Below are 18558 nucleotides of genomic sequence, written 5' to 3'. Positions count from 1 at the left end.
TGTATTCTAAGGAGAAAAGAGAGCAAACGAGACCTGAAAGGCAGCAACACAAAGGCAAAAAAGAAATCAACATGGGTTCATGATCGGTTCTCTCCTCTTCCATCTTCTTACCAAGTGTTTCAGGAATATCAGCCAATTTCTGCCCTCTTGATAAACCAGTTTAGAAAACAGTCCTCACAAACACATTGCAGCTTTTCTGATCCTTGACACTAGACTTTAGAACAATATCAGAAGGATTAAAGTCACTAAAAAAATACTAGGATATGGCTTCTCTTGAACCTGAAATATAAATTTGTCATACTTACAAATTTAACCTATTTTTGAACTGGCAGAATAACAAAACAACACCCAGCAATACCCTTAGAAGAAGCATCAAAACAATGCTAGAGAAGCCAAGGTTGATGACCCTATAACCAAGGGGCTCAGCCCCAGGGCTGTGGACTCAGCCTTCCTGGAGAAGGAAGGGAGGGGTTTCAAAAGAAGGTTGCAAGGTAGAAGTGTCTGGGTAGAAGTTTTCAAGGAATGTTGAGAACTGAAAAGGGAGGAACATCAGCAGGCACAGTTCGCAGGAAATGGAAACTGATCTTCTCCAAAGGGAAACACAAAATTTCCCAGCACCACAGAAGGACTAGCAGGCAGAAAAGCCCGTGGGTGCCTGGGAAAAGAGCAGGACGCGCTGGGAGAATGAATGAATGAGCAGCATCCAACCCATTTCCCTGACAGATGGTGCCAATTTGTCAACTGCTCCTCTCACAAAAAATGCTCCTACATAGTAAGCAATAACTCTGTGTCCCCTGGTGGCCTTGGCAGTGGGCTCTGCTCCTCACTACACACCAGCAGTCACTGTGATGTGATGGTGAGAAGTCATGACTCAGAGACAACCTCGGAGGTCCCGAGTCAAACTCAGGGCACAACACACACTCCAATACCAGCATCCTGTTCACTCACCAGGAAAACCCTAGTCAGAGGGAAGGATGACACGTGCGAGAAGATGCATATGAAAAGGCTGTCCAGCTTTGCTCACTGACCTCACTACCTCCTGATGCTGCCATTCAACTGATCAGCTCTAATTCTCAGAACTTCCTCACACTGACTTGAAATCTGTCATCTCAGTTTCTCATCTCCTTAAGGGCAATGCTCTTCTAAACAAAAGTCTTGCAGGCTTGTCTCTCTTTAACCTCTTTGCCATGCTAACATACCCAGTGTCTTCAGCCATTCATCATTTTCAGTTCACCCTCACCACTCTGCCTTGTAGACACATTCCAGCATCAGTATCTCCATGCATTATGTACCCAGAATGGAACACACATGCAGTTTGAACACCACTGTGAAAACCAAAGACACAGACTTAAGTCACTAGAAAAATCTATTGCGATGGCTGGAATGAAGGGGTAGGGCTGGAGGAGGTGGAATTTACAGGAGAAGGAAGACAAATAAAAGAAAAAGGAAACAGGGGAGTCCAGGCGAGGCAAAAACATGCACTCACATCCAAGACCACAGAAAGAGGAGAAAACATATTCTGGTGTTAATTCAAGGAAAATAAAGTAAATCATAATAAGTACTCAGTTATAAGAAAAATTCTGCCATTGATTCATCATGATGTCTTAACAAATAGCAGGCCTCAGTTTCACCTCTAGGCAATACAGGATTGACTAGTATGAATTCTACCTCCCAAAAGCTGCTGAGAGAAGGAATGAGGCATTTGGAAGTCATAAGCAGAAAACATATCACATAAAATATTGGTATCATTTTACAACCAGGTCCAAGCATCACAACAGGACCAGACTAGCCAGGCTTGATTGACACCAGAATGGAAAAGGAAGTTCTGCACTAAGCAAGATGGTCACAGAGGAGCAAAAGGAGGCAGGGGGTGGTGGACAGAAAGGAGGAGGACTGACTCCCAAACCTGCAATGGGATCTTCAACTATAATGGTGATATTCCTGGGGCCTCCTGTATGTAGACAGACAGGTGCAGAGGAGAGTCCAGAAAACGAGAACAGAGAGTGAGAAAAAGAGTGTCTTTTTATCCAGCAAATGTGGAGGTGTAACTCCTGCAAGGGAACCCTAGTACAGATGGAGGGATGACACGTATGAGAAGCTGCACAGGACCCAAACTCCCTCAGACCCTCCAGCTTAGGTTTTCTCTGGCTCCCTTTTCCAATGCAGGTTACTGTGGTTTCTGGAATCCACATAGATTCAAGAATGGGGAGAGGGGAGTTTTACCTACTCAAAGGTCAGCAACCTGGAGTACAGCAGACACCACATCTGCTCCAGGAGATGCAAAGTAAGGGTCTAACCTGTGCACTCTTCACATCTAAGAAGGCTCATGGGAAGATGGATTTTGAATTGGAGGTTTCTTGGTTTCTGAACCAGTTCCAATAAGCCAACCCACATTCTTGAGGGGAAAACAGAGACAAAATTCAGAAAGTTTCAGATGAGGGTCTTAGCTCTCACCTTTTAGAAATTATAAACAGAAATCAACAGCAGCTCTAGTTGTAAAGAATATCTTCCTTTTATGCTCTTAATTTTCCTGCTTTATTTTGATATTTTATTTCCAAAGCTTTTCCACCCAGAACTGGATTTGAGCACAAAGGTCCATGTTACACTTGCATTTATGGAGATGTTCTTACAAATGAAACCCAACCAAAGACTGCCAGACACCAACAACCTAGGAAAGATGATGGCAGGGAAACAGCAAAAGCAGCGACACCCACCTTGGCCGTGCCTGGGATGCTCTCTGCTACCAGCTGGTGTTTGTGTGAGGGTGGTCCCAGTAGCCAAGGCCTCCTTACCTGACTGCCTTTCAGTCTGAATTACTGATGCAGCGGTCAGCCCACCTACTTGTTTACTAGGTCCCGTCACCCGACACTCACTGCATCTCTAGTGTTAATCAGGGAATCCTAGTATCAGTTTGCCTCTCTCTTATTGTTATTATATTCTGACCAAACTTCTCAGGGAAAGAATTTAACAGGATTATTTTTAAAGCTCATTAGTACTTCCCCTCTGTCTGAGAGACACATTTAAAACTTAGACTGTGATTAGTCACACTATCCTTTGATGCTAAAGAATTATGAAAGAATCCAAGAAAACACTTACTATTTAGCAATGTATTAAGGAACAAACGTAAGTATCCTCAGAGAGATTTTGGATTTAGGTATCCACATTAAATTACAAACTTCTCTTTTCCACTACAAGCAGGATACTCTTTATAATCTTCAGAAAAATAACTTCTCTTCCTGCCACTTGAAGACCCTTAAGAAGAAATCTCCCTTCCACTAGAAATTTCAGAGGCCACCTTACTGACACGCGGTTGGTGGTTATCATTACCTGGGGCTCCTCTAGAGGCAATGTTGGTGTCTGAATGGGAGCGAGTATGGCTCTTCTTTGTTCCTCCGGTGACAGTGAGCGTTTGCCCCTCTGAGAAGCTAGATCTGCGAAGGATACTGGACAAATGGCTCTGCCCACCTCCCTCCTGGTCCCCTAGAGAAGTAGCAGCAGACTCTGGCTTCTGGGAGCTGCTGGAGGAGAACAAATTGGAGCTGCTGCTGTCGGTATTGCTGCTGTGACTCTGACAGCTGGCGGTCCGGCCCCGGGGGTCCTGGTTGCCGATGGCCAGGTACTCAGGCCCCTCGCTGGCATCACTTGGGGAGTCATTCTGGCTGCTGACCCAGGATGCTTCCAAGGGGCTGGTCAGAGTGCTGGAGCTCATCTCATTGGGGGTCGCGGGGGAGTCCTTGGCTAATGCAGTGATTGGAAGCAGAGGGTCTAGGACAGTTTGATCCTCTGCTGCTGAGACATGCCCTCTGGTTTCTTGAGGTTTTCGGGGTGGGCCAGAGAGTGAAAAGGAAGTAGATCTTCTTTCTAGGATATGAAAAGAAAGAGAAGGAAAGGTGAGCTGGGAGCTTTTGAGCTGGTATGTATGAACTCCAAAGCTAAGGACTGAACTCCCTAAATGGGGATGCCTAGGACATATGATGTCACCTCAGAAAAGGTTAAGTCATTCAAAGTAAGTAAAATTTACTGAGAAGCAGCTAGGCCAAAAGCATGAGCTCTTGAGACAGTGGCTTTTTTGCTTACCAGTATGCATTCCCCATGAGCAATAATAATGCTCAATGAGTAATAATAATAACACCTACCTCGTAGGACTGTTTTGAGGATTAAATGAGATAATATAAACAAATTGACGACAACAGAGCCTGACATGTGGCAGGCACTGAGGAAATGTGAGCTATTATTATTGAAATGCCTTCTTGGTGATGTGGATTAGAAACCCAGGGGAAACTAAAAACATCTCTTTCCTCTGTTACTTTAATGATTCTACTGAATTATCTTAGGCTAGTTGCTATACTCCTCTTTTAAGACTTCCATACTGAGACATGAAGTGTGACAAACTGCACTGACCAGAGGCTCTATCATAGCCAGTGGGTGAGCAACCACTATGTCCTCTGTTTTCCAAGGCTGGAGATACATGTCTTCACAATCCCTCACTGCTCCCATACCTAAGCTGTGGGGGGGGAGGTGGTGGAGACTGGAGAAGGACCCGAAGTAGGAATGCTGAGCACTGTTGGTTGAAGGGGTGTATGCGGAACCAGGCAGAGCTGTCAGGCTCTGGCTCTTTGTCACCAGGAGTGGGCTCTCATGCTTTCTGGCAAACTATAAAAAAAAAAAAAAAGTGTCAGAATCAAGGATAGTGGCCCTCAGAGGAAGGGCACAGTATTATAGAAACACTGGCAGAAACTGAACTGCAGCCAGGGCCTGTAGAGACAGCACAGGTACCCTCTACCACAGCACACAACTTTGAAAGCTCAAAGTCCTGGCAAACATCATGGCTTCTGCAGCTGGAATCCTCGGTGATTAGACCAGGAGTGCTTTATCGTGAAGGCAATACAGCAAAGGGCTTAAGTCTATGCATGAGGAGTTAGAAGTCAGATACACTGGGGCTCAAAGCCAGGCCCTATCACAAGTTATTTGGTCCAAACTCTGGGCAAATGACTTATCTACTCTGTCCCTCAGTGGCCTCCTTTATTTTATTTTTTATTTTTTTGCCTCCTTTATAAAATGAGATTAATATCTACTTTACAGAGTTGTGAGGATTAAATGAGATGATACATGCATTGTGCATAGCACCATGACTGGTGTGTAGAGAATATTCAATAGGTGGCAAGCAAGAATCAAAATTTTAAAACCAGGAGAGATAGGGGATCCCTCCACAAAAGAAAGAGGGCTTGTGATTCCATTCTAGCTGAGGCACTGATATTAGTGATGGAATGAGTGACCTGGAGAGTGAAAAATAAGCAACACAAAATAACAAAATTTCCTTGGAAGAAATGATCCTATGTAACATTAGGCCACACTATATCTGATGCTCTATCTACAGTCAGCTTGATTCACAATCATCCCTCTGCCATTTTATCAAGCCTGCCCTTCAGGAGGTGCTTACTCAAACTAAAGATTTTTTTAAGGATAAAAAAAAAGAAAACAGACAACTGCCTCCTCAAATAGACTTAAGCTTGCTTACAAATAGGCTTTTTACTTCAACAGATACTTAATGGTACCTCCTCTCCTTTTTCTAAGTTTTCTGTTTGTTCTTAATAAGAGCCTTTCAGCTCATAACTGCCTAAGTGAAGTAGTTTGCTACACAGGGTTGCATCATGTTGAGGTCTAGGAGGCCAGAAAACAGACACAGATAATTCCTTTTCCCCTTTACCATAGAAGCATCAATCTGAGCCAGCAGGCGAGGATTGTTCTGTTCCACTGCTTCCAGGCACTGAAGCATGGCCGTGACATGGGCGTCGCTTAGCAGGAAAGCAGTATCTGGGGAGAGAAAACTACTGCAGTGATGGAGCCCCTTAGGGAGAACTTCAGCCTCCCTATATGGCCCTGGGAGAAGGTCAGGGAAGGAGAGAGGGAAAAGGCAAAGATAAGGAGAATCATATCACTGCAGATAGAGGGAAACCAGGGACAAATAAAGTACAGAAGAGGCTAAGTCATGTGCAGGATAGCAAGGAGGCTATGACAAGAGGCTACAAAATCAGAAAGACCCAGATGTGATCTCTGACTTTGGGAGACTCTGGCCAATCACCTGATCTCCTTTGAGCTCTGCTTTTCTGATTAGAAAATAGGGGTATTAATACCCAACTCTCAGAGTTACTGTTAGGTATGTATGTATAAAATATAGATAACACTGACTAGAACATAGAAAACTCTCAGTAAATAGTATAAATTCTTTTATTAACACTCTCTATTGTGGTAAAAGCCACATAATATAAAACTTACTATTTAACCATGTTTAGCTATACAGGCCAGTGACACTAAGTACATTCATACTGTTGTGCAACTCTCACCATCATCTCTCTCCCCATCACTTTCCTAAACTGAAACTCTGTCCACATTAAGACACTCTAAGTCCCCATTCTCCCTTCCTACCCCCCCATAGTAGTTATTCTTATTGATCTGTGCATATAAGAGTGGGGAAATACCTTAGCATAAAGCGTGACTGTGTTTTACACAAGATGTTAGAGAGAAGACTGGATACATGTTTCTGATTAGAATCTCTGTGATATCAAGTAAACGTATGTGACCCCAGGGTAAGAGTGGGTCTATAAAGAAGAGTAAAGTGGAGGAGAATGAGGAAGTCCATGCAGCAAGCCTGGAGAGGTGACCTCTACCTACCTGTGTAGAATTTTCTGATGTACTGTCTGTCCCCCAGCAGAGGTCGGAGCTGGGCTGAGAGGCAGTGGCACTGCAGGCTGTGCTGCAGCCACAGCTCAGCCACGGCACGCTCACTCACGCCATCCGTGCTGCTCTGGCCGTTCTCATGCAAGTTGATAAACTGGGAGCAAAGAAGCATGAGTCAAAACATACATCCTGATCAATCCAGTGAGGTTGAGGCCTAATGACAGGAAAACTAAACTGAGCAAGGTCAGAGGAGTTAATCAGAGGTATTTGCCCTCCAGCTAGCATCTAGATGTTGTAGAGGAATGAGAAGGTGGGAAGAGATTAACGGCCCTGCTGCTGGTGTGGACCACTGGAAAGGGACTAAGCAGTTAAGACATAATATGCAGCTCCAGGAGAGGACAAAGCTGCTACATCTGTCTCTTTATGTTCTAACTCCAAAGAGGCATCTATTCTGGGATATTCAGAGGAAAAATGAACTTGACACCCTAGGTTCTTTCATAGAGTCTTCTATTTCAGGTATGCAGGTCAAGAAGCAACAGTTAGAACTGGACATGGAACAATGGACTGGTTCCAAATTAGGAAAGGAGTACATTAAGGCTGCACACTGTCACCCTGCTTATTTAACTTCTATGCAGAGTATGATGCCAGGCTGGATGAAGCACAAGCTAGAATCAAGATGGCTGGGAAAAATATCAATAACCTCAGATAAGCAGATGACACCACCCTTACGGCAGAAAGTGAAGAAGAACTAAAGAGCCTCTTGATGAAGGTGAGAGAGGAGAGGAAGAAAGCTGACTTAAAACTCAACATTCAAAAAATGAATATCATGGCATCCAGTCCCATCACTTAATGGCAAATAGATGGGGGAAACAATGAAAACAGTAACAGACTTTATTTTCTTGGGCTCCAAAATCACTGTAGATGGTGACTGCAGCCATGAAATTAAAAGATGCTTGCTCCTTGGAAGAAAAGTTATGACCAACCTAGACGTCATATTAAAAAGCAGAGACATTACTTTGCCAACAAAGGTCTGTCTAGTCAAAGCTATAGTTTTTCCAGTAGTCATGTACGGATGTGAGAGTTGGACAATAAAGAAAGCTGAGTGCCGAAGAATTGATGCTTTTGAACTGTGGTGTTGGAGAAGACTCTTGAGAGTCTCTTGGACTGCAAGGAGATCCAACCAGTGAATCCTAAAGGAAATCAGTCCTGAATATTCTTTGAAAGGACTGATGCTGAAGCTGAAGCGCCAATACTTTGGCCATCTGATAGGAAGAACTGACTCATTGGAAAAGACCCTGATGCTGGGAAAGATTGAAGGCAGGAGGAGAAGGGGACGAGAGAGGATGAGATGGTTGGATGGCATCACTGACATGACATGAGTTTGACAAGCTCCAGGAGATGGTGAAGGACAGGGAAGCCTGTGTGCTCTAGTCCATACGGTCACAAAGAGTTGGACACGACTTAGTGACTGAACAACAGCAACCAGAAAAGAAGGCAAGAAAAACCTGGGGTAAGAAATCTAGGAAAAATGCCCCCAAAGATTCTTTACCAAAGAGAAGCCACCTGAGCACCTCTTTCTGGCTCTCACCAGAGCATTCTCTATCTGAAACATACTCCTATTGGCTATTTCTAAAAGCAAGGTTTCATAGCCCACAATCAGAGCAAAAAAAAAAAAAAAAAAAAAAGTAAGAATGGCACTTTCAGGTAGCTTCTAAGAGGAAATGATTATAGAAACACATTTAAGAAAAGAAAGTTAGAGAGCGGGGTTTGGTGAGAAAAATAAAGTGATACGAACCAAAAAAAAAAAAAAAAAAAAAAAAATCCATGTAAGAAAATCACTGTGCTCTGGTCTTTTCTCAGAAAAAAATGGCCAGAGTGACCACCCTATAATTTGGTTCCCTGATAATTTAAAAATAAGGTACTTTTCCAGACATCGCCTCAGCAATGAGGCAGTAAGTGTGATACACATGAAATAAGACTGGTCATGAATCAGTAAGTACTGGAGATGGGTGATGGATACTTTGGGTTCATTTCACTAATCTAATATTGACTATGCTTGAAAATTTCCACAACCAAGGGTTAGATAAATAAACATATATATTTGGCAGTGATTGCTCTGGAACTAGTTTTGTAACTCTGGCCAAGTTACCTAACCTCCCGGAGCTCTGTCCCTGGCTGGGAACCAGGGCTACTAAACTGAGCTGAGAGAACAGGAGAGTAGAGGGCTACAACAGAAGCTAAAGTTGTTGGGAATGTGTTAGGTTCCACTTGACACTGGTCTCCAGGAACCTCACATTTTTTTGTATTTGGTGTATCCTCCTCTTCTTAAACAGTTACCACATATCAGTCCTACTTACCCCTACCCATTCAGAAAACTTCTTGCCATTTGCTCTGGATTCTGAAAAGCGTCATTCTGGTCCCATATTCGCAAATCTTTTGAAAATAACAAAACTTTATACCCCTTCCCTAGAGGAGGGAAAGTGGCCGAGAGCAAGGAGTGTGCAAGGCTTATTTTTTAAAGCATCCTCCTCTCCAAATCAGTCCGACAGGGATAATTTCCTCTCCTTGGTTAATAGGAAACTTGGCATATGCCATCCCTCTAGCCTAGGAGACTCTGCATACAGAACATCAAACAACAAAGCCTTGCGGTTGTCTTTACTTCTTACCTTCTCCACATGAAGGGCTGAGTGGGGACTGAGCCAGCGAATGTCTTTCACAAACTGCCAGTAATCAGTCTGGCGGCAACACACCTGTTTCAGGAATACATAAGGTAAACAAATCATTACCATTTTGGACCACATCCAGTTCTTATTCAAAGAGAGGAAAAAGAAAAGCCTAACCTTCCCTTGCCACAATAAAGGTTCTCAACAGCAATCAAAGGAACACATACAGATAGTCACCCTTTTAAAGGTCAATTGTTAAAAACTATTCTAATTGTTCTTTTAAGAAGGTAATATATGCATATGATAAAGAAGGTTATACAGTCGAGCCTTGAACAACACAGGTTTGAACTGTGTGGGTCCTCTTCTATGTGGAATTTTTTCAATAAATATATTGGAAAAAAATTTTGAAGGTTTGTAACAATTTGAAAACAACTCATAGATGAACTGCATAGCTTGGAAATATTGAAAAAAATAAGGAAAGTTAGATATCTCATGAATCCATAAAACATATGTAAATGCTAGCCTACTTTATAATTTACTATCATAAAATATATACATACCTATTACGAAAAGTTAATGTTTATGAAAACTTATACACACACTTACGGGCCATACATGGTGCCGTTTGCAGGCAAGAGAAATGTAAACAAACATATAGAAAAACATCAAATCATAATTGCACAGTTAATTTTATGCAATTATATACTACTATAATAATTTTGCAGCCACCTCCTGTTATTGTTGTGAGCTCAAATGTTGCAAGTGTTCACTCAAAATGCCATGTGACACTAATCATATCTGTATGTGCTATTCGGCTCTTCAGTAAAATATATACTGCAGTAAAAAGTGACCTCTCCCAGTTCTCATGTATTTTCCATTGTGTTTAATGTAATAGCAAAGACTCTGAATAACACTCTGGGACCCAGACAAAGTGCCACTAGCAATGTTGGGAGTGCTTCCAAGAAGCAAAGTCATGGCATTATAAGAAAAAGTCGAATCTACACCACAGATTGAGGCCTACAGGTGCAGTTAACCACGATTTCAAGATAAATGAATCCAGTATAAGGACTATGGTAAAAAAAGAAAAGGAAATTTGTGAAGCTGTTGCTATAGCTACTCCAGCAGGCACAAAAATCTTGTACTTTTTAGAAATAACTTTAATCACATATTGAAAGCTCAGCTTTTATGATGGTACAGGATTGCTATAGGGAAGACATACCTAAAGACTCTAATATGATTCAAGAAAAAGCAAAGTCGTCATGTGACAACTGAAAGCAAAAATGGTGGAGGATCTAAAGCTAGAGAATTTTATGCCAACAAAGGATGGTTTAAAATTTTTAGAAAGAGGTTCGGAGAAGCAGCTGCTGCTGACCAAGAGGCAGCAGACAAATTCATAGACGCTGTTAAGAAAATAATTGAGGAGGAAAGAAAAAAATAAATAAATAAAAGAATTGAGGAGAAAAGATATCTGCCACAGGTTTTTAATGAAGATGAAAGTACCCTATTCTGGGGAGAAGGGAGGAAATGACACAGAGGACAGTTACTGGTAAGGAAGAAAAGCAAGCATGAGGATTTAAGACAGAAAGGGACAGGATTACTCCTCTGTTCTGCGCAAATACAGTCAGATTTACAATCAGGACTGCCCTTATCTACAGGGTAATAACTTATTTTTTTCTAAACTCTTCGATAATTTTAAAATTTTCAGCAAATAAAAACACATATGTTATTTACATATTCAGAAAAGAAATAAACAGTGACTTCTTCCAATGGTTAAGACTCCATGATCCCAAAGCAGGGGGCACAGGTTTGATCCCCGGTCAGAGAACTAAGACCCCACATGCCGCAGAGTACAGCCAAATACATACATACACATACACAAGAGGTCTTTTTTGTTATTGTTGTTATTTTTAAATTGGGACATCTATATCGCCAACTACAGGTTTCTTCTTAGTGGTGGAAAAGGGGGGATCTTTGCACTTATAGTCAGCTCAGAAATCTCGGGGGTTAAGCATCACCACATTTCCAAGCAGCAGAAAAGGGGTTATCAAATACACTGTGCCTTGTGGAAAGACTAAAAGGTAGTCCAGATGCAGATGTCAAGGAAAATGAGATCCCTTTAAGAATAGGGTTATGATGTTATAGCTTCCTAAGGCCCTGAGTGATTAAAAAAAAACACAGTTCACATTCCATAACACATCCCTAGGAAAGCCCAAAAGAGATATGCCCAGCGTGAATCATTGTATCCCTTCCCCCTCCAAGGGCACAACACCCAGAATAGCTTCCTGATGACACAGCAGCTAGAAGTCTTTGAAAGCCTTAATCTTTAGGGAGGAAATGAGAGGGAAAAAACAAGTCCTTGACACAGACTTTAATTTTTAGATCTTTACAAGGCAGAACAATGCAGCGGTGAAGGTGGTAAGGCTCTTTTGTATTTAATTCTTCTCACTTGAGCCTGTAGTTGCTGAATGTATGTGTATGATAGAGCTGTCTGGTTTGCCCTGCTTCCACTGACTAACACTATTGCTATTTTGTAGGTGACCATACACTATAATAGTGTTCATTCTGGTGACCAAGTGCCTTCACAGATCTTATTACTTATTCATAACAATAACATTGTGTTGCATTTACCAAGCATCTTTCACTCAGGAATTTCACTTCACTATTTCATCATGACACATTTTCTCTTTCTGGCACAGATGGTAAAACTGTCTTGTGATTACAGTAAAATGATCACTCCAGATGATGATGCAAAATTAGTAACAGACCCAAGAAAAGAACTTTTTTACTATCAAGATGCAAGTATGTGAACGACTAAATGATGGTGCCTCTAATCTGGTAGGTCCTCAGTCTGGGAAATCTGTATTGGGTTTCTATAAAACCTGTTGGTGCAGTTCCCAACTCTGGCTTTGGGAGACTGAGGAGGTGGCAATGTCACCGACTAGTATTTCAAATATCAGGAGGAAGGGCAATCTTATGAGAGAAGATAAGTTTGTTTTGGGTCATGCTGTGCTTGGCCTGTAGGACAGCCAGCCAGATGATAATGTACAGCAGATAGGTAGTCTTGTGGATCTAAAATTCAGCAGAGAGGTCTGAGCTGGGGACTGTTAGTGTACAGGTGATAGTTAAAACAATGCAAGTGAATGAGACTGTTTCAGAAAAATGTACAAAGCAAGAGGAGATAAGGACGTCGGACTGGACTCTATTAAAAACTAAAGTAACGCTCAAAATTCTCCAAGCCAGGCTTCAACAGTACGTGAACCGTGAACTTCCAGATATTCAAGCTGGTTTTAGAAAAGGCAGAGAAACCAGAGATCAAATTGCCAACATCCACTGGATCATCAAAAAAGCAAGAGAGTTCCACAAAAACATCTACTTCCACTGTATTAACTACGCCAAAGCCTTTGACTGTGTGGATCACAATAAACTGTGAAAATTCTTAAAGAGATAGGAATACCAGACCACCTGACCTACCTCCTAAAAAATCTGTATGTAGGTCAAGAAGCAACAGTTAGAACTGGACATGGAACAACAGACTGGTTCCAAATCGGGAAAGGAGTACGTCAAGGCTGTATATTGTCACCCTGCTTATTTAACTTCTATGCAGAGTGCATCTCGAGAAATGCTGGGGTGGATGAAGCAAAGCTGGAATCATGATTGTTGGGAGAAATATCAACAACCTCAGATATGCAGATGACACCACCCTTATGGGCAGAAAGCAAAGAACTAAAGAGCCTCCTAATGAAAGTGAAAGAGGAGAGTGAAAAAGTTGCCTTAAAACTCAACATTTTCCCAGTGTGACTGCTAGTTGAGAATAAACTCTGATTAAATAAGAAAGACAAGCCGGGATCAGAAAAAGCTTTCAGGAAAGAAGACTAGGCCCTGACTAGGGAAGAGCATGAGTGTTTGGGAACACAAATTATGCACATATACATGAGGCCTGATTTTTAAAAAGTGGAGGATCAGATCCAATGACCCACTTGACAGTTCTGCCCAGAACCAAACCTTATTTAAAAACTGCAAATGGAGTAACTGCTATTGAGAACTGAAGCAGAAACCACTGAGATTTAACTCATTTTTAATACTCAAAGCTTATTGGAGTGTTTGAGGATATAAGGAAAAGAAGCTCAACATCAACAAAGTTTATATAGAAAAAAACATAAGCTATAACTAAAAACTATCCTTCATAAGCATCAACCAGTTATCTGCAAAATGATGCTCAAAGGATAGTCTAAAAATGACAATATCCTGTAAATACTTCTCAGCTATATCCTAGGACACTCTTAAGAGGAAAACATTAATGATTTATCACCACATTGTCCTTCTCCTCCTCATTATCATCATATCACAGTCCTGTTCTCGAGGGCTCACACAGGTAGTTGCCTTCATCTTCTCTCTGCCAACAACTTAATGCAAATGTTTCTTTTCAACAAGGGATCTGGCCAATCTGGCAAAAAAAAAAAGAAAAGAAGCAGTATACATACCTGGTCATGGATGAGCCCATGATAGAGGATGCTCTGCATGTCTCTGCAAAGCCGCTCCAGGCCACCATACTTGGACCAGACATTGGGGCTGTTGGCTGACACTAAACCCTCCACAGTAGTCTTCAAATTACCCAGCAACTGCCAGTGCTCCCTCCTGCAAGGCCATCAATTATACCAATGGTTAGTTTCTTTGTTGTACTCGATCATACCATGTCACAGAAAGTCTAAGATAAGAAGCCTCCTGTCCCACATCCTAACATTCTCTCCCCTATTAATTTTTTACTTGGGTGTAAGACCCAATTCTGAGAGGACTGAAGCTGTAAAGAACACTAAGATTTTAAAATTAAAAAAAAAAAAAAAAGCCCTCATATTTACATAGCATATTGTGCTCTGTTAGGTGATCTTCATCTACTATCATGTTATCCTCACACAAGTAGCCCATACCCTGTGTTTCTTGGCTCGTGAGCCATTAAGATCCATTTCTGGGCTTCCCCAGTGGCTCAGTTGGGCAATGACATTATGTGAGCACTGTATAAAGAGATGAAGGGCATTTGCTGAAAACCAGAAACCTTTGGCTGAACAAAAAAGTCAAAAAACAACTTTTTATTAACTGTATTTCCAGTACTAAGTATATATATTTGTACACAAATATTATAGATAAGAATAAAAATTGCCAATGATTTTCTCCCATGATTTTTTAAGCTAAAATTGAGGCAAGAATGTCCTAAGCTCGCACTAAGCCATGACTCGTCCCCCAGTCAATCAACTATTGGCTTATTCTCCTGGATCATCTGAAGTACTTCACTGGAAAAGTCTAAAAATTGCTGCCCTAGATGGTATTCAAGGTCCCTCCCAGATTCCCAGCATTTTCTCAATACAGCTTCTTACCCAATAAAAATTCAAAACCAGCTGCAACTGAATAAAAAGAATTGGATGCACAGAATCAAATGGATAAGGAAAACATGAGGAGATGAGGTATCAAACTCCTCCTCTTGGGCCTCCAACCGATACACTATACACTTTACCTAGTTTTTTCATATCTTGTTAGAACACTACTCTTTCCCCTTCAAGGACAGTCCTGGGGATGGTTATAATTTCTTCAAGGGACTTTTACCATAACCATTTTAGTATCATTTAAATAGCTACAAGGGTAGGAGGGTTCTGAATTGAAATCCGTTTTAACTCGATCAGTGCTCAAAACTAACTTCTCATACATTTTGTATACTTCCTAAGCCATTTTTGAAAAATGGATGAATAGAGTAATGGCAGACAAAATAAAATGAATGAAGCTAGGTCTGGTACAGAAGTATTATCTAAAAAGGAAAAGTCAGATGGATCTCACTCTGATCTTCTACTCTAGAGCCCTTAAGATCAAGAATTTATTCAAATGGGGAGACACCAGGTTTTTTTAACCTTATGTCATTAAACACTTGAGTCACCAGGCTCCTCTGATCTATTTCTCCCCCCACTGAGTTTTACTAAGATATAACTGACATATAACATTATATTAGTTTAAGGCATACAACATAACGATTTGATATATGTATATACTGTGAAAGGATTACCACAATAAGTTCAGTGAACATCTATCGCCTCATGGTTATAACTTTTGTTCCTTGTGATGAGAACTTTTAAGATCTACTCTTTTAGCAACTTTCAAATATATTACCGCAATACAGAACTGTTAACTATAGTCACCATGCTGTATATTATGCCCCTAAAACTGACTTATAACTTTGTACCTTTGGACCATTTCACCCATTTCCCCTACCCCCTCATCCTCTGCCTCTAGTAATCAATCTGTTCTCTGTTTCTATGAGCTTTGGGTTTTGGGGATTTCACATATAAGTGAGATAATACTTATTTATCATTCTCTGTCTGATTTATTTCACTTAGCATAATGCCCACCACTCATGCTGTTAAAAATGGCTAGATTTCCTTCTGAATAATATTCCCGTGTGTGTGTCTGTGTGTGTGTGGCATTTTCTTTATCAATTCATCTGTCAGTGTTTGTTTCCATGTTAGGAAACATGTTAGTAGGTTGTTTCCATGTCCTGGCCATTTTAAATAATACTGCAATGAAAATGGGGATGCAGATATCTTTAAGAAATAGTGATTTTGTTTCCTTGGGATATATATACTCAGAAGGAGAATTGCTGGATCATATGCCAATTCTATCTTTAATATCCTGAGGGATCTCCACACAGTTTTTCAGAGTGGTTGCCCCAGTCTATAATCCCACCAACAATGCCCTAGGGTCCCTTTAGCTCCATATTCTCATCAATACTTGTTGTCTCTTGACTTTTAAATGTTAGCCCTTCTAACAGGTGTGAGATGACACTCTGGTTTTGATTTGCATTTCCCTCATGACTGGTCTTGTGGAGCACTTTCTCATGTACCTGTTGGCCATTCCCCTGTTCTATTTCTAAACCAGTTCTGAAAGATATTTCAAGGTAACCAAGATGCACACAGGACTGAGGTAGTCATTAAAAGGCCATTTATTGTTGTACTGTAAGAAACTGCCATCACGGAGGCCAACTGACTGCCAACTTTTGCTTCAGTGATTCTCCATCTCCTATGCTTCCTCAGGGTTAATCTGGCCTGTTCTGACTGACACAATTCCAACAGGTTACAGTCAAGTTGTGCAGGCCTGAGAGCCAGTCTGATTCCTCTAGTGACTCTGCATATCTGTGTTCTGATTCATTCTGTATTGATCTTACTAGTTTAACCATCAAAGAACATCATCATAAATCCTGCATGTAGACACTAAGTACCCTAAATCCTAGGGCTTTGATCCCAAAATTTTAACAAAGAGCACTGAAACTCTAGAAACCTTGAGCATTCAGATTTATTAACAACTTCTGGATGAACTGAAAAACTTTTCTTCCCCACCATGAAGTGTCCCTGAGATACCAAAGCTACAGAAGAATGTGGCTCTTACTCTAAGATGTACCAAATCATCTATATTTGGTACATGCTCATGTAGAGGAAAAAGTAAACTTTAAAAAAATTTTTTATTTACATAATCAGTCTCTTTAGTGTCTTTGCCTTTTTTAGCATCCTTTTTCGTAAATATATTGTTTTCATTTTCAGAGTTAAAATACTAAATTCAACTGAAGCCCATACATAGTGGCTGGATTAATCCATTCATATTTGAATCTTAGATGTCAACAGATCACCATGGGAAGTAAAATATTCCTCCTCATCGTTGACCCAGATTGTTAGCAACTGAGGTCAGTCTTTCCTAAGCTAAACCTGTTTGGTAATAATTATTTGAATGGTATCATACATTCACATGTAACCTCCTCTAGGCACAGGCAAGGACTAGATGAGCCTCAAAGCAGTCCTTTGTAGAGCCACTTCTGCAAGTATACAGAGTGCTCTTTTTTTTTTTTTTTAATATTTATTTATTTATTTGGCTGCATCGGGTCTTAGTTGCAGTGTGCAGGGCTTAGTTGCCCCAAGACATGAGGGATCTTAGTTCCCTGAGTCTCCTGCATTGCAAGGGGGATTCTTAACCACTGGACCACCAGGAAAGTCCCACAGAGTGTTCTTCTTTAATCATAAATTAAAAGCAAGTCTTTCTAAGCATCTCACCCTATGTCAAGGAAGAACTAGGCCCAAGCGGCAAGGGACAGTATAATCCATCTCTACTTGAATTATTTTTATCAACAAACACCAAAGCCAACTGCAGAATAAAGTTCTATCTATTTTCTTTTTGGAGGATTTTGACTACATTCTTTGAAAAGTAACAGGAATTACTTAAGCAACTCAAATAAGGATACCCGAGAAAAACAGTTTCCCTAAATACCAACTTAGTCTTAAGCATGCCAAATCACAATTAAAAGTGACACTCAGGTTAAAACAGTAAATTATAAATAAATGCTATTTTTTTAAGAAGTCTTATACCATAAAACCAATATAAAACTAATCACTAAAAATAAGTGAAATCTATAGTAAATAGTGAGTACTGTGCAACTGTAAAATGAGATTCAATGCAAGAAATATATATTGGTATATCTTCTACATTCAGTGCTCTTTTTAGTGGTAAAAAGAAACAGCTCCAACTTATTAGCATATCCCATCTACAGCATGCCAGTCATCTGGATTGGAATGTGGTATCTACCTGAGACCAGAGTTGAAGGTTAGGCTGTCCCAAGTCAGATAATGATGTGATCCCTGAAATTTGAGGAGAGGTATGTGACATCCACGTGTGGAACACCATGAAACCAGTAAAATATATTATTAGGAAGAGTTTCCAAAGCTAATGAAAGTATGTAAAAGTATAAAAAGCAGAATGTAAAATTATATTTGTGATCTTAACATACATATACTAAAAGAAATAGTGATATGCTAAGAGTGTTTACTTTTGGTTACATAAGGGCAATGTAGATAAGAGAGGAGCTATTTCCGCCTTCCATCAGGCTAGCAATTAATGAAAGGTCAATAATATATATCAAATTTGCAAACAAGAAGCTGGAAAGTACCATAAAAGATTTTTTAAATACTCAAGTATCAAAGGTATCTTATGCTGACAGACAGTGGTCAGGCAAGCACCTAGGACTTTTAATGAATGCCAGAAAGCATTTCCTGGAAAGAAGTAATGGATTCATTCTTAAAGCAGAGAAAAACATAATTAGGGAAATAAGTATTATAACACTGACATAGCAAGAAACTACAATGTTTAATTTGCATTTAACTTTCTTCTTATCTGGCTCTATATTTTTTGTTTTTAA

General features: G+C 40.5%; 1 protein-coding gene across 3 annotated transcripts in view; it reads right to left on the bottom strand.

The window, feature by feature from the left end:
* The window catches only part of RUBCN (rubicon autophagy regulator), a 48102-nt gene that overhangs the window by 21102 nt on the left and 8442 nt on the right, over positions 1-18558 (bottom strand). For all 3 annotated transcript variants that reach the window (XM_065942774.1, XM_065942772.1, XM_065942773.1), the window contains exons 2-7: positions 13823-13976; positions 9345-9428; positions 6673-6832; positions 5708-5814; positions 4500-4653; positions 3328-3861 (exon numbers count right to left, since the gene is read on the bottom strand). In XM_065942774.1, the coding sequence (XP_065798846.1) occupies positions 3328-3861; positions 4500-4653; positions 5708-5814; positions 6673-6832; positions 9345-9428; positions 13823-13976 (1193 nt within the window). The remainder of the gene's footprint in view (positions 1-3327; positions 3862-4499; positions 4654-5707; positions 5815-6672; positions 6833-9344; positions 9429-13822; positions 13977-18558) is intronic.

Source organism: Muntiacus reevesi, chromosome 8 (assembly GCF_963930625.1).
Source record: "Muntiacus reevesi chromosome 8, mMunRee1.1, whole genome shotgun sequence".
Taxonomy (NCBI): domain Eukaryota; kingdom Metazoa; phylum Chordata; class Mammalia; order Artiodactyla; family Cervidae; genus Muntiacus; species Muntiacus reevesi.
Note: the sequence above shows the minus strand (reverse complement) of the source record. Positions and strands in the feature narration are given on the sequence as shown.